Source organism: Lonchura striata, chromosome 1 (genome assembly GCF_046129695.1).
Source record: "Lonchura striata isolate bLonStr1 chromosome 1, bLonStr1.mat, whole genome shotgun sequence".
Lineage (NCBI taxonomy): Eukaryota > Metazoa > Chordata > Aves > Passeriformes > Estrildidae > Lonchura > Lonchura striata.
The window spans coordinates 92,959,243-92,974,658 of record NC_134603.1 but is presented as its reverse complement, the minus strand read 5'-3'; the positions used below and the strand labels follow the sequence as shown (position 1 = coordinate 92,974,658).

Genomic DNA, 15,416 nt, shown 5'->3' with positions numbered 1-15,416 from the left:
AGGTTTTGTTACGTGGGTAAATTCTTTTTTCCCCTCTTCATCCCTAATTTTGTTGTTGGAAATAGATGACTGAATGTTTTTTTAAAACCTTCACGCCAGAATGGAAACTAGTAATGATATGCAGTTCTATGCAGCCTCTTGAGGCTTGGGTGAAAAATTTTGATTGAAAAGAAGCTCAAAGAAAAGGTACTCAGATATGTTGCCTCCACATCCACTATTCCCTAAAATACTTGGTGAACCTTCATCCAGTTGAACAATGCAAAAGTCATCTGAATAGCAGAGCTGATTGAAAGCCAGTCCTATATGAGACTTTTTGCAGAGATTTAACTGGACTGGAAAGCCTGATGCTCTGTTTTTCTTCATTTTACAAAGGAATGAAAATATTTCCAAAGTGAGAGTGACAGACTGAGATAAAGTGGCTCATTCTTGTTTGGTAGAATTGTTCTTTGGTCAGACAGTTTTCTTATTATATTTGTGGAGGACACTAAAATGGGGGATACCCATTGGAAGTCAAGTCTGTATTTTAGGCAATCTAATAATTGTGAAGGCTCAGTCTGAGGTTGAGTGGAGGGAAATTTGATTTGGTGGAAAGGACAGTTGCATTTGGACATGAAAAATTATTGATGTAGATACACCCCAGGGAATGATTGTGTCCTTTGCGGTTCATCAGCATGAATCTAAGGATTATAGTTGATCACAAAGTGAACATGAGTTAACAGTGTGATTTTTGTGAAGAAGCCAAAATCATATTCTGAGGTGTATGAGTAGAGGCTCAGTCTGTGAGATGTATCAAGATTATCCTTCCACTGTACTCAGCATCAGTGAGGTCTTGATCTGAGCTGGGTCAATAAAAAGCAATGAGAGAACTCAAAGTCTATAAAACAGGGCTTGTTAAGGAGAGACTGAAGCAATTGTTGTAATAAGAAGGGGATATTGTTGTCACATTTATGTTAGATAATGGTGGGGGAGAAAGGTCACATGAAGCCCATTCAATTGCCTGGAAAGATGAGAGTTCCCAAGGCTGGAGATAGAAGATCAGGTCAGGTGGAGATCTCTCAGGAACAACATGGTTGTAGGTGATCCTGCCTGGAGTTCAGGGAGTGGGTTACATGATGCCATGTGAACCATTTTGGCTTTACAGCTCTCTGATGTCCAAGTGCCTTCCCAAAGGTCAAGGCAGTGGGAATGTAAACTTTCAAACTCCTCTTTGTGTTTATTTAGACCCGACTACTATGTGCGTGTTTCAATGTTCAGGAGGGTTTGCTCTTACAGAGTTCCTTGTGTAGAGGAGTTACAGAGATCAGGAAAAAACTGGTGTGAGGAGGAAGGTCAGAACAGGTGCTAGGAAAATGCCATTTTAGATATAGTTGACTTCAGGCATTGGAGAAGCCCAAAGTTTAGGTCATATTCAGAGGTGGGAATGATCTAGAAATTCATTCCTCTCTTAAAACTGGAGAGGGAAGGAGTGGTCATAGCTGCAGCTGCTGTTTGCAGTTGCCTTTAAGCAACATTTCAGTTTAAATATCCTGCCTGGGAAAGCCCAGATCTCTCGACCTTAGGGTTTCCAAACATGTAGCAGTTGACCAGCTGTAGCTGCTTGCTGCTGTTGGAGGTGAAGGCCAGAGTTGATCCTGAGCCCTCTTCCCACTGGAGGAACAGTGGCAGAGACTCCTGTAGGAAAGGCTGCTGAGTCAACCACAGTGTGCAGCTACCAGTGAGGTGGAGGAAAGCCTCCATGCTCTAAAAATAGCTGCACTAGGAGCTCTAGTAACACTTAAGTGCTTATTTTTCCATGTGTGACCTCATGCAAACCAAGCTGCTGGGCAGTATGACATAGCAGTTGGCCAATAATAAAACATAATTCAATTTTTTTTTTCTGAATTTAACCTTTGGTGGGTAGGAGAGACAGGTACCCTGCTTCCTCATTTGAATTATTAGAAAAAAAAAAAAAAATCCAGTGGGGAAAAGAGAGGAAGATGGGATTGACACTTGGTATCCATTTTGTGGTGATGTCCACAGGTAAAGAGCAGGAATCGTAGCTTTCTTGCACAGAAAAGTTACATCTCTAATACAGTAAGAAAATGTCCATGGGATTTCTCTGGGTGATTCTGCAGCTGATTTCATTGAATAGAGTTTGGGTGAGTATTTGGTGCTGTAAAAAAGTTATTGACTTAAAAGCATTTGAAGCTGAAGCCCATGAAGGTGGTGCAAGATGAGAACTTTGAAGCAAGGTGTCCAATTGTTGTTGATAAGCCTCAGAAAAATGTCTTTAGAGGCCTTTAGAAGTCCATTTTCCTTCACTGTTTGATGCTTGGCCAGTTGTTTATTTGGGTCTTTATTTTGGTCAGTTGAGGTAAACCTGTGTTTGTGTATGGAGAGCTTAAACCATGATACCCCTGTGGCAAAAGCTATTGAATGCCTGGTCATGCTGTGGTTCCACTGGTTATTAATGTAATAAATGTATGAAAGAAGTAATGGCAGGGCTAGCTGTGCACTCTTCAGGAAGAAGAGTGCCTTACTCATCCCTTGCTGGTGCAGAAATGGAAGCCCTGAGGAGTAGGATTGCTTTCCTCTGTCTTAGAAATGGTCAACACCTTTATCATCTTGAATTTATCATCCTGGAAGTATGTGGCAAAACTCTGGATACAAACAGGCAAATTTGAGACATTGTTTTGTTTAGGACATCAACATAACTTAGAACTATTTTGGATTTTGTTTCTGTAACAGCAAAAGCCAGGAGAGAGAACCCAACCTCACAGTCTTATCCCTACCCTTCTCTGCAGAGCCTCTGACCTGTTTCTGCTGGACACACGGGCGGTGTGGGCATCGGAGGAGGGCTGGCTGGAGTTTGATGTCACTGCCACCAGCAACATGTGGGTGATGAACCCCCAGCACAATATGGGACTGCAGCTGAGCGTGGTGACCCGGGATGGTAGGTTATGGGCCAGGTGACACAAGTCACCCCTCAGTCTCTTGGATGCCATCTAGAATCTGCTGGGATGAGGCAGGGTGAGCACTTTGCATTCCTAAGGCAGCTGTAGCCAGCACCACGAGTAAGATGTCTGAGGACACAGGTTCCTGGCTGTCCCGTGATGGACGTGTCTTTCCCTAGATAGTATCAGGACCAGCTGGTGGAGGTGGGTTTGAGTAGGGCCTCAGTTTCTGTGTTGGAGGTGGAAGAGGGCATGGAACTGCCATGTGGGGTGAGGTTTGGGGATGAGAGGAAGAGAAAAGACAGAGATATGTACCTCCCCATGTGGGTTTATGTCATCTGCCCTGGCTGCTGTGGCTGCCAGGATCAAAGCTAACATGGGAACACTGCTGGAGATTGCACTGATGTGGTTGCTGTGTGGAGCAGCTGTAATGGCAGCATTTCACAGCCTACTAAAACTTTGAAAGGGAAAAGAAAAGAAAAGAAAAGAAAAGAAAAGAAAATGAAAAGAAAAGAAAAGAAAAGAAAAGAAAAGAAAAGAAAAGAAAAGAAAAGAAAAGAAAAGAAAAGAAAAGAAAAGAAAAGAAAAGAAAAGAAAAGAAAAGAAAAGAAAAGAAAAAAAGATACTGCAAAAAAGCATGAAATTGAGTGTTGGGAGATAAGCAATAGAGAGGATCCAGATGGGCAGAAGTTGGCAGTGATGTCTGTATTCTAAAGGAACCCCTCTCCAGCCTTGTTTTTTTCTATTGCTTCATGCTGCAGTTTACTACATCTGTGATGTCAAATAAGACTAGAGGGGCTGTCCACTTCTCCCTGAGGAAATGTTAGTGCCAAACTCTGCCTCCCTGGCTGGGCTGAGAGCCCATCACTGTGCTCCTGGCAAAACCACACCATCTCTTTGCCCTCTGCTGTCCCTAGACATCTCCTAATCTCTTGTCTGCTTCTTGTATTTCACAGGCAGCAAGACTAATGTCATGACACATCAGAGTTTAGTGTTTTATATATATCTATATATCTGTATAACTTTACTGGCAAACTGGGACTAGAGATGCTAGAAGGGAACCAAGGAACCAGATGCTGCAGTGAAGTCTTGTCCAGCATGGGTGGAGAACTGTCATAAAAATGTCCACAGGTTGTGGTGGCAGGAAAGGAATGTTTAGTGTTTAAAGAAGAGTATAAGCAAGAAGAGAGGAGACACTGCTTATGGGGATACCAGGTTGCTGAAAGGAGCAACACAACTGCACCGTTTCTCTAACTTTTCTCCCTTTTCTGTTTGGCTTGAAGGTTTCAGTGTAAACCCTAGAGAAGCAGGGCTGGTAGGGCGGGATGGCCCTTACGACAAGCAGCCTTTCATGGTGGCCTTCTTCAAAGTGAGTGAGGTTCACCTACGCACCACTCGGTCAGCCACCAGCAGGCGCAGGCAGCAGAGCCGGAACCGCTCCACCCAGACTCAGGACGTTTCCAGGGTGTCCAGTGTCACAGGTAATCATGGAACACGGGTAGTCAGTCGTGCAGCACAAGCTGGGAGGATGTCTTGTAATGGCTCTGGATGCTTTGGAGGGCAGAAGCAAGAAGGGGATCATGAAATGGGATGCTCTCCTTGGGGGTATAGGTTACATCTGCAAGGTTGTGGAAGAGGAGGTCTCACTTAATGAAACTTACAGGAGTCCTGTTGAATCCAGTGTGGAGTCCAGACCCCCATGTGAAGTTGCATCTTTTGAATTCAAGGTTGTGAGGTATTTTAGCCACAACTGTTGTGCTTGTAGGTTATGTGCTATGCAGTATTTGTCTAGAATTATGCCATGTGAAATGCAGTATTTAAAAAACTCTTATCTCTGTATACACTGAGATTTATGGTGTTGTATTCTCAGCAGAGTCCTTTTTCTATTTTCTTTGGAAAAACATGGGAAAACAGCACAAGATGCTTTATTTTTTTAATCTTGTGAGAACATCAGTATACACATGGTACAGAAGTACCTTTCCAGGCAGGCAAAGAAGTTTGCCTTTTTGCTGTGGAGCTGTTGCATGTTTCAGGTTTTGTACAGCAGCCTTGTGAGTGCTGTTGTGGGCTGGTGGGGCAATAGAGTAATGAAAAAAAAAATTTGGCAAAAATCAAGAGTCTTCTGTCTTCTTAGTCTTGTCTGTTTTCCATCACCACAGTGCTAGAAACCCATCATTCACTGAGTACCTATCTTTCTCTCAAACATTTCAGCCTATTCCAAGTTGCTTGATTAATTTGCTTATGCTGCCCCCTTTGTTTCCAAAAGGATCCCTGCTTTTCCCACGTCTAGAAATGACTATTCCCCAAGGAAGAGAGGCAGCTGTATTTTTTAGTCTATGTCCAAACACAGCAGAGGGAGATGAGCCAGTATTGCTGATGCTTAGCTTGTGGGAATATGTAGGCTGTTCCCTGCTCTTGCATGCTTGGATTGTGGGTGAGCCATGCTTGCACCCAAGGTGGCTCTGTGCTGCAGGGAGCAGAGCCAGGGTGGGAGCCCTTCCAGGGCTGGCAGCCAGGGTTTGTGCATGGCTGTGTGTTGACTCAGCTCAATTACTCCAGCCCACTGTGGTGGTGGACTTGCCCTCTGGGCTAGTGTGTGCCAGCAGCAGTTGGCCACTAGTGGCCTTTGCATGTCCTTGTGGCTCACACTGCAGCGTGGCTGTGGGTTCCGATGCCATGCCACGCGGGTGCCAGACTTGGCTGGCTGTGAGGTGTCCTTTCTGGATTTAAAGGGCAGGAGAAACAACTGGTTCTGCAGCCCAAGCTCCCTCAGGGAGGCTGGCCAATGCCAACTTGGCATTTCTGGAGGAGTTATCATCTAATCTGCCATGGGAACACCTTCTGTGGATCTAAGTTGCTGCGACCTGCTTTGGTCCTCCTTCAGATTTCCACGCTTTTTCCAGTTTTAAAGCTGGGCATCGTAGCTGCTTGCTGAGTTACTTTCCCACATGATAAGCTTGCCAAGGGCACAGGTAGTTTATTCATCTGGGTGTTGTAAGCCCAGGTGTTACGCAGGCAGTTCTTCCACTTAGGTAGGCTCAGCTTCTGTGCTCCCTTCACAAGAGCCAATTTTTTAATGCATTCATTGTGCTTTGGGAAAGTTACGTGCTGCACTGCTATTTTGTGGTGCTAGTGGCACTTGGAGTCAGGATAAGCTCCAGCTTTCTCTCCCCGGCTCTGCAAACTTCACAGTGCTGAAACAAAATTTTCATACTATTAAATCAGGTGATGTGACTCAAAGCCTCAGAGAGAGCAGATATGTTGGGCAAAAAGGGCCATTTGTACTTTTCTGCTTTCTTGACTACAACACAAATCAGGTTATAAAATTCTAAAATGACAAAAAGCAAAAATAGCTGGCGTTCTGTGGTCTCGAGGGCTTTTATGGGCCAGCTTTAATTTAAAACCTGGAATTTGGCAGTGCAGTAGTCAACAGGTATGGTTGAGACTGTAGATTTAAAGCAGGGGAAAGGAGAGGAATTTAAAGTTAAGATGTATGTTTGGTTGGCTTCTATGTTTAAAAAAGAGAGACTACATCATCTTGTTTTCCTTTCTAAGTGTGACACTCTCAGATTCTGTTGTCTTTAAGAAGTGGTTGATTTAACAGCCCAAGAGGCACCAATGACCAAAAAGTGTTTTTAGCATTAGAGATCACGGGCTTTTTTCTTTTTTTTTTTTTTTTTACCTGGGAGGATAAAAAAATCCTGGTGCATGGTGGTGCTAAGGAAGCATTTGTCCCAGGACAAAGCAGAAGGCAACCTGAGGGATTATCCTGAAGGCTGCCTAGCTCTTCTGAGGGTGCCCTGATGCATCTGGACCCAAAGTGAGTGCAGAACTGGGATGCTGCAGTTCCCTTCTGCGCCGCTCCTTGCCTGTGCATCTTCTTTTCCTGCTGTATTTCACATCTTGTCAGATTTTTGGTCAGTGCTATTCCCCAAGGTAGGATTGCTGTTCCCTACCAGGGCATGAGAGCAATTTCTTTTCCGCAGAGCAAGGCAGTTTTTGGTTTTGATGGGTGTTTTTTGTAGACTGCAACTTCCTTCCTCTGTTAATCAATACACAGTGTTTTCTTTTTTCAGTCCAAAAAGGAGCCCCTTTCTCAAAAGATGCTGTGAGTTGTTTTGGGGCAGTATGTTTTTAAAAGTCCCAATTACTAGATAGGGCAAGTGTCTAGATATGGCAAGTGTTGCAATCAGCTTGGAGTGCATGAAGTGTGCTCTTGGGCTGTATTGCACCTGGGGAGGCAGGGAGTTAGGTAAGGGCATGCTGCTGTGTGGGAAATGGACCTAAAGAGACCCCACAATGCTCCCTTTGATGTGCAGTTGTCCTGCAGTTAGTACCAAGAGCTCAGATGCTAAGGCTGTTTCTGTGGCACAAGGTTCTCAATGGTCTGTATTTTTTTGCCAAGAATGCTTATTTCCGTGTGTTAAAAACACGTAATTATCATCGGCTTTTATAAAGCAGAACTGAGCAACTCCCATGGTTGTAAACTGCTTTGACATAGAGTCCTGCATTCAATGCATTCCTGGAGCCTCAATTCTTCTGCAGAAGGAGGATGAACAGGAAGAAAAGGGAGTATTTTCATCTTCTGAGGCAGGAAGTCACATGCCAGCTCTGGCTCCTGACATGGAGGGACACAGTGGGTGGGAGGAGCCCGCAGGTGTTTCTCCGCTGTTGTCTGCAGGGTCTGGAGGCCCTGGCTGAGCTGAACCTTGCAGTGGCTTGAACTTGTGCTCTCAGACTCTTGCTGACCCCTCCAGCAAAGAGATGGGACTGTCCAGTGTAACAGGCGGTGAACCTCTGCCCTTCAGCCAACTCTGTGATTTATGGGCTTTGCACAGGGATATCTCTTTCTCCAGTGGCGATAATCCTTCTCTTCTGCAAGTCAGCCTCCAGGCACATCTGTTCCTGTCAGCCCCTCCTCAAAAAGAGAATTTAAATGCCGGATTTTGGGCTGCACTTACTGCTCTGAATGAAACTCAAGCCAAGTCTCTTTTCAGGTCCTTCTCTTTAATGCCCCCTGGAATGATGTGAGGTGCTCCATGGAAAATGGAGAGGCCCTTCAAGTGGCCTTTCCTTCCAGCAGATGTGCACTGCACTAGACAGATTTCCCCATGTGTACAGGAACCAGATATTGGAAAGGCCAGCATGCACAAACACTGAAGGCAAATAAGGCCAAATGCTTTTGTGATGGCAAGAGTCTTGTTAATAAACTTTGTTATCTAGCAGCCAATCTTCCCTCCAGTACAGTTTTCCCTTCAGTGCAGTGTTTAGATGCAGACTGGAACAGCATGGCCAGCATTTCTCTATGTGCCTTCACATGCGGGTTCACATCAACCCAACATCTCCCCTTCTTCCCTCCCAGGCAGATCACTTTCATGTGAACTGGGTTGTTATTAACTGTGTGATCAGTTTACACCAGCTTTATCCGGACAAATCACCAAAGTCAAACACCAAGAAGAAGGGGCTGGCCTTGGAGACCTCTGTCAAAGCTATTTTGAATCTCAGAAGCAATTAATTACTGTGTGGAATTTGGTAAACTGGCACCTCGGGAGCAGTGAGGGTGTTCTCAGATGGATCGACCACAGTAAATATTTATATGTTCTTTGCCAGCACTTAACGTGGGAGAGGTTATAGGAAATCCAAGGTGGGTGCATAAGTATCTGTAGGAGGAAGACCACTAGGGTCAGGCTGTTCTCTCACCCTTTTCAGCAACACACATGCCAATGTCCAGCCTTAAGAGAAACATCTGTGCTTGCAGAAAGTCAGAATTGGGTCCTGGTGAAGGAAGACAACATTCAGTGCAAACACACCACAGAGACAAGCTGTCTTAGTTGTGCAGTTTTAACTATGCTGCTCTGGGAGTTATTTTTAAGTGCAGAACTAGGGGTTTGAGCTTTTTTTGAATCTCTGTTTTAGACAGAATTGTTTGCAGCATGATTAAAAGCAGTGCCTTGTAAGTGCCAAGTTAGCGTTTCTGAATTGGTATGTTCAGGGGAAAAAATAGAGACAATTTTGCTAAATCCACTATGAGCCTACAGGAGCTCCCAAAGCAGCTCCCCAAACTCTTGGAGATGCTGAAGGCAAGCAATCCCTGCCAACTGTGCCATGGCAGTGTAGGCCAGCCCTGTGGCAGTTGTTTGCAGCACCTCCCCTCTCAGACTGCCTGCTCTTGGCCCTCCTGGCTCCCTGCTGCAAGGCTGGTGGGAAGGGACACAAACCCTGTTGCCTCTTGGCAGTTGGATCTTGCACTGCAAACCATCCCAAGTGGCAATTTGGGCTAAAACAGCTGAGCATGCTGGCCTGGGGTGGCTGATGCTGCTTTCCAGGCTTTGCAGAAAATGTGTTGTGGAAGCCAACTTCAGTAGCTCAATGAGCTTTAGCTCACTGCCAAAAACCCTGTGACTCTGTGTATTCCTCTTCTTTACAGGCCCATAACTGATGTATGCCCAGTGTAGGGCATATGCTGAGCCCCTGACTGTAGGGAATGGGTCATGATTATGTACATCTGTACTGCTGCATCTTTTTCCCCAATTCAGAAAGCCACTGCTAAGGGTTGCTTAAAGATTTGTGACTTACCTAAAGTAGGGCTAAAATAGCTTCTATAAAGCAAACATAGTAGTCAAACACATAGCAAGAAAAGAGGGCAGGGGATCTTGGGGTGAGGGTTGAACAGGGAAGAGTGTAAAGCCAGGGAGAGGGGATGTTTAGTGTGTTGATGGTTAGAAAAGCAAAGGCTGAGGCTGGGCAAGTGAGGAGGTAGAGCTGTGTGCATCTGCCAGGGCTTCATGCAAAGCGTGACTCTGACCAATGAGCTGAGGCAAGTTTTTTGGGGGTAGTGTGAGAGAGGACACGTTCATAACATGTTCTGCTTGGTGTAGCATGTTAAGCAGTTCTTTTTTTCCACCCCTGTGTTTTCTTAAACTTGTGATTGCTTGCAGCCTTCCTTCCCACTCCTGTTTTCTCTGCCTCCCTTGCCTTCTTCCCTTTCCTGTAGCAGATTTGGGTAACTTGTAGTTGGATTTGGAAAGTAGCACAATTTTACCCACCCAGTTGTGAATAGATCAATTCCAATATCAAATACAAATGATTTTCCTCTAAACAATCTATATATCCCATTGAAGAGCAATAAAGTTGTGTTTTCAGGTGCTTTAATGAAAGCCATTGATCACTAAAAGAATCTTCTCATTTTTTTCCCTCATTATGACCAAATAATTTTGAAACATCTCATGCTAGAAATGTGCTCCTGGGCTGAGCCAGGGGCTGGATAGCTTCATCCGAAATAAACCACCTCACCCTGGTTTCTACTGGGTATGTCTGGTTTGAAAATGGAAAGCTTGAATAGAGAGACTCGCCTCCGTTCTTGCTACCGCGTGCTCCTGGAGGAGCAAATGTTTATGCTGCAGCAGGCTGTTAACCAGCTCTGCTCACCTGATTAAATCCGTGATTGAAGTGAAGCTATTCAAAGTCTGAAATGCAATCCTCAGAGTTTAAAACCCAACTGCTTCTAAAAACAACTCTAATCTTTGGTGGCTGGGAAGCTGGGTTTGAGGTGTAGGGTTTTTTTCAGCCCTCAGTGTTAACTGTACCCAGCTGTACTGCTGTGCTGCCCTTAATGTCAGTTGGATGTGCTTTTAGTATTATAGTTTTTCTTCTGAATAAATATTTGCATTTGTAGTTCCCAAACTTTGGCAGGGGTGGGGGAATGGTGCTGGAGGGAAGAAAAAGAAAGGCTTATTCAGAGCCAAGGAAAAAATCACTAAAAATATTTTTCTATCCCAGTTGCTGCATCTGGGGAAAGCTGCACTGGGAGGGTGCCCTTTCAAGCCATGTGAGGGGCACCAGGGGGCTGGTAAGCTGAAAGGTCCAGGGCAGCAGGAGTCAGGGGCATCAGCCTGTGGCATCTGCCTGCTGACAGGAGTGCCTTTACTTGCAAATGGGAGCTACTAGGGAAGAGAAGTCCCCTCTGGAAAGGCATGGAAGGAAAACACGGGCGGTGACCTGGGTTCTCAAGCTGCTTGGCTGAATTTGTGGTCATCTCTTTCTCTCGTGCCTACCATTGGGTGCAAAGGACAGGATTAGCAGCTGTAGCTGGTGGCCAAGTCACCTCACTGCAAGGGTGGTTTCTGTGGCTGCTCTGCTGAGGTCCAGCAGCCACCTGAGGTGTGACAAAATCAGCAACCACCCATCAGGGTAGATCTGTGCAGACACCTGGAGGTGAAAGGCCCCTCTGTCACAGCTCAGCTCTTCTGCTCACTGTGGTTTCAGGTGTTCACATGCTGAGCTGCCTCTCTTTCCAAATATAAATGGGAAATTCCACTTGCTATCAATAGCTGTAGTTTATGTGGTCATTAGGAGCAGCTCCTGTATGGTTGAAACATCCCCATACATTGTGCCATGGCAAGGGGGAAGGTCTTGTTCAGGGCTTTGCATCCTGTGTCCCCACTTTATTGGAAGTAAGGAGCAAGTGAATGGTGAGAGTATGTCAAGTGCTGTGTCATCTTCAGATAAGCAGTTTATGGAAAGGAGAAATGTGTTTTTCAGAGCATGGTTTGTAAAGGTCCAAGGGCAGAGGTGGTGCCATGGGTCATATGAATTGTGTGGGGCAAGCTGGGGTAAAGGCATAGAGAGGAACAAGGACATGACTTTCCTGCCTATGGGACACCTCAGATGTTTGAGGATTTCTGCAGACTGGTGCAAGGGCACCAGGTGATGATTAACCTTCCTGGGGCTGTAATCTCTCTCTCAGTGAGTGTGTGTAGCTTGAGCTCCCCACCTGGGGCAGCACATGCCAGAAATGGGAGCCAAGGAAGTGGGGTGAGTGTGAGCACCCAGTGGGGATGCAGCCTATGTGGGGTTGAAGCAGGAGATTTATTTTTAAAAAGTTGTTTTACTGGAGGTGTTTTCCAAACACTAAAGACAGCTGAAGTAACTATGACTGAGTCACTGTTACTTGGGTTCCTCCATTCCCAAAGACATCTTAAAAGCTTCAGCCCTGCCTTGGATGTCCTTCAACACCCTTATCCTTTTAGCTGCTGAGGGAGCTCATCACTTCTCGCTGCTGAGCCCGCATGCACTCATCTGGCCAGATGTGCCTTCCAGCAATGCTTGGCCTGTTTTACTTTCTAAACTCTTGTTTTGCTCTTTTTCTTTTAACAGATTACAACAGCAGTGACTTAAAAACAGCGTGCAGAAAGCATGAGCTTTACGTTAGCTTCCAAGACTTGGGATGGCAGGTGTGTGATGTTTCTCTCTGGGTAAACCAGACATTTTGTTATGAAATGTTATCTAAACAGTGTCACGGTAATTCCACTCGAGTCTGCCATTATGCTTTAAAATGTCCCTTGTGCCTCCTCACTAAAACCAGTCACAGAGAAGGGCAAATAAATATTGATAGTTGTGACATTTGATAAGACCCAGAGAAAGCTTGATACTTTATGGGATTCAACTATACAGTCATCCTCTGTTACTCATGGGAGTCACGGTACGGGCACGGGCTTATATCTGTGTACCTCTAATGATAAGGAAAACAATCTGATGTTAAGCAGTGATTTTAACTAAACTTTTTTCTAGTGATCACCCTGATTTTAACCTTGGCCATTGTTTGAAATCCTCCACAATCCCTGCCCCAACAATTAGCACTGCCTGCGGTAGGTAGACTGAAGACTGAGTTTAGTTGCAACACCATGAGGCCAGAAAGTCATTTAGAGTAGGCTATAGTACAAACAAACATCACATTTCAAAGAATGTCCTCACCTTCTCTTTTTAATTTTTTTTTTTCATTCCTTCATTCAGCACTCGTGAGGGAGGTCCCATTTCTATCAGCTAATGTTTTCCCCAGGATGCCAGGGCTGTCGCTGCTGCTTCTGTAATACCCAACACGTGCAAATCCTCTCTCAGCTAATGGGATGGCAGCATTTATTGTAGCTCATGTGTCAACTCCAGCCCAGTAGCTGCAACTGTGGGTGTGTGCTGGCTCCATTTCCCATTACTTACAGGTGGCTTTTCACTTGAGCAGTCATTCCTTATCTTACTTGCCTGTTCCTGCTTTTGGGCAGGAACTGCATTCCAGTTGGGAAGTTCATGATTGTAAAGGCACTACCTTCACCATTCTAGTTGCAGAAAAGGTAATGCTGCCAAAGGAAGGCCACAGCCACAGCAGGACTCATTGTAAGAGTTGGAATCCAGGTCCTGCTTTTTGTAGGAAAATGATCAAGGCAAGGTAGAGGCCCCTGCAGTCGTTGGGCACTACTATTTCCTTCAGAACAAACTTGGCTAGCAAAGCCACAGCAAGAGTGTGTAGTTGCTCAGGCCTACTGTAGCAAAATTCAGGCACTCAGGTAATTGTCAGGTAGTGGAAATTGCCTAAGAGATACATGCACGTGAAACATACTAGTATGTCCTTCTGCAGGGTGACCTGCAAAGCCCAGTGCCAAGGGAGGTCAAGTGTCTCCTGTTCTGTGGTGCTGCTTTTAATTTTCCTTTGGCTCTTTTGTGTCAGCAGCAGACAAGCTTCCTTTGGTGAAGAGTTCCCTTTTTGCCTAGCATGGCATTTGGATTGCCCCTGGGGCCACCTGTTTGCTTATGCAGCTCAGGCTGGCTGTCCTGCCTCTCCTTTGGGAGTCTGGCAGATTTGGAGAAGCTGTTAGGCAGCTAAGATTTCCCACAGTGTCTTCAACAGAGTAGTGTCGCTCTATGAGAATGTATAAGCTAGGCTCTCTGTGGGACACCAGCTGTGGCTGTGACTCAACCTAGGAAAGGTATTTCAGCCAGATGGCCTGCAGGAAACGTTGGAACATAAAGGCCTCCAAACCACAATCCCCACAATGCAACCAAATGAGTTTTAGGGGTGAAGCCCTCTTAGTTAATGGCAGTTGAGCTGTACATAGATGTATATCATTCTTTAGATATGAAAATCAGAAAAAGTCCATGAAAAAGGACAAAAAGTGGCACACACAAAAAAATTTAAAAAACCCAACTCAAACCCAAGCAGTTGCAGTGAAAACACATTTTCACCCTCAAGGAAGAAGTTAGTGGAAAATTTTCAGCTGCTCTTAATTGTGTGCAGTTGTCTGTTGAACCATGTTCTGTTTGTTTCCCTAAAAAGGACTGGATAATCGCTCCAAAAGGCTATGCAGCCAACTACTGTGATGGGGAGTGCTCGTTCCCACTCAACGCCCATATGAATGCAACCAATCATGCCATTGTACAAACTCTGGTAAGTCTCCAGGCAGCTCAGTGCCAAAGCACCAGGTGAATTTATAAACAATATACCAGTGTCTCAGTTGTGTTTTCTTTCTTGGCAACAGGTTCATCTTATGAATCCTGACTATGTTCCCAAACCATGCTGTGCACCTACCAAACTAAATGCCATATCTGTCCTTTACTTTGATGATAATTCTAATGTAATATTGAAGAAATACAGGAATATGGTAGTAAGAGCTTGTGGATGTCACTGACAAACAGTCTTCACATGGACTCTGCAATGCTGCCATGAACTTGGATACAACCCTCCCTGTTTTCATGACCTTGAGAAAAAGAAACGTGATGAACGACCCTTGAGAACACCATGTATGTGCCTTGTGGGAGGAGGGGGTGTGGGGACCACCCCTGCAGGGTGGGAGCAGACTGCCGGACTTCTTACAGACTGACCCTACACCACGGTGGCTGCCCAGCTCAGCTCAGCAGCAGCAAAATGCCCACACACTTTATTTGGCTGGGATGGTCCTAATCTCACAGAGAAGCTTGACCTGTGCTTGGATATGTGCTGCAGTTTTACCAGATGAGCACTCAACACCCAAAACAAGTGAGGTCTCTCTTGGGGGGCGGGGAGGGAAGATGAGGAGAAGAGGCAGAGAAGCTAAAGAAAGCGGTGTTAGCATTTCAGACATAGAATGTACATCTCATGCAAGATCCTTGGCCAGAAGGACTGGTTACTGCATCTGGACTGTTAATCTTCTCCTGACATCTGTCATGACAGTAAGCATCTAAAATTGTGCCAAAGCAGATGTTTCAGTTCTCTTATGCTCCCAGCACTGTTTAACTCTGATCTTGCAAGTGTAAGATGGCATGGCTGCACCCTGTGTTAGAAAAACGACCATGAACTCAGAGCCTGTCTGGTCCCAGCTCACCATCTGACTGAGCAATACAAATTTATACACTTGCTCTTATGCAACTTCCTTCCACTCCCCTTGTGGAGCTGCCTCATCTACTACCACTTGCCCAGGAAGGAAGTCAGGACACTTCCTCAGCTGTAATTCAGAAGTAAAAGCTTAGGGACCGTTCATTCTCTAGCTGGAAAGTTTGTTTTGTTTTCAACTCATGCAACTAACAAACTGGTATAAAGGATATGCAGCATAGAGCCATGGTTTGTCTAGCAAAAGCTAATAGCAAATTGTTTTGATCAATATTAAACTTGTATTAAATGCACTTACCTCTACTTGCATTTAAAAAGCTTCTTGTAAATACAAGCTATAATTTATTGCA

The 15,416-nt window shown here is 45.1% G+C and overlaps 1 protein-coding gene across 1 annotated transcript in view; it reads left to right on the top strand.

Moving 5' to 3' along the window:
- BMP6 (bone morphogenetic protein 6) overlaps positions 1 to 15,416 on the top strand; it is an 88,433-nt gene extending 73,017 nt beyond the window's left edge. The window contains exons 3-7 of the mRNA XM_031503948.2: positions 2,784 to 2,932; positions 4,217 to 4,414; positions 12,090 to 12,166; positions 14,038 to 14,148; positions 14,240 to 15,416. Coding sequence (XP_031359808.1) covers positions 2,784 to 2,932; positions 4,217 to 4,414; positions 12,090 to 12,166; positions 14,038 to 14,148; positions 14,240 to 14,389 — 685 coding nt within the window. The 3' untranslated portion in view covers positions 14,390 to 15,416. The remainder of the gene's footprint in view (positions 1 to 2,783; positions 2,933 to 4,216; positions 4,415 to 12,089; positions 12,167 to 14,037; positions 14,149 to 14,239) is intronic.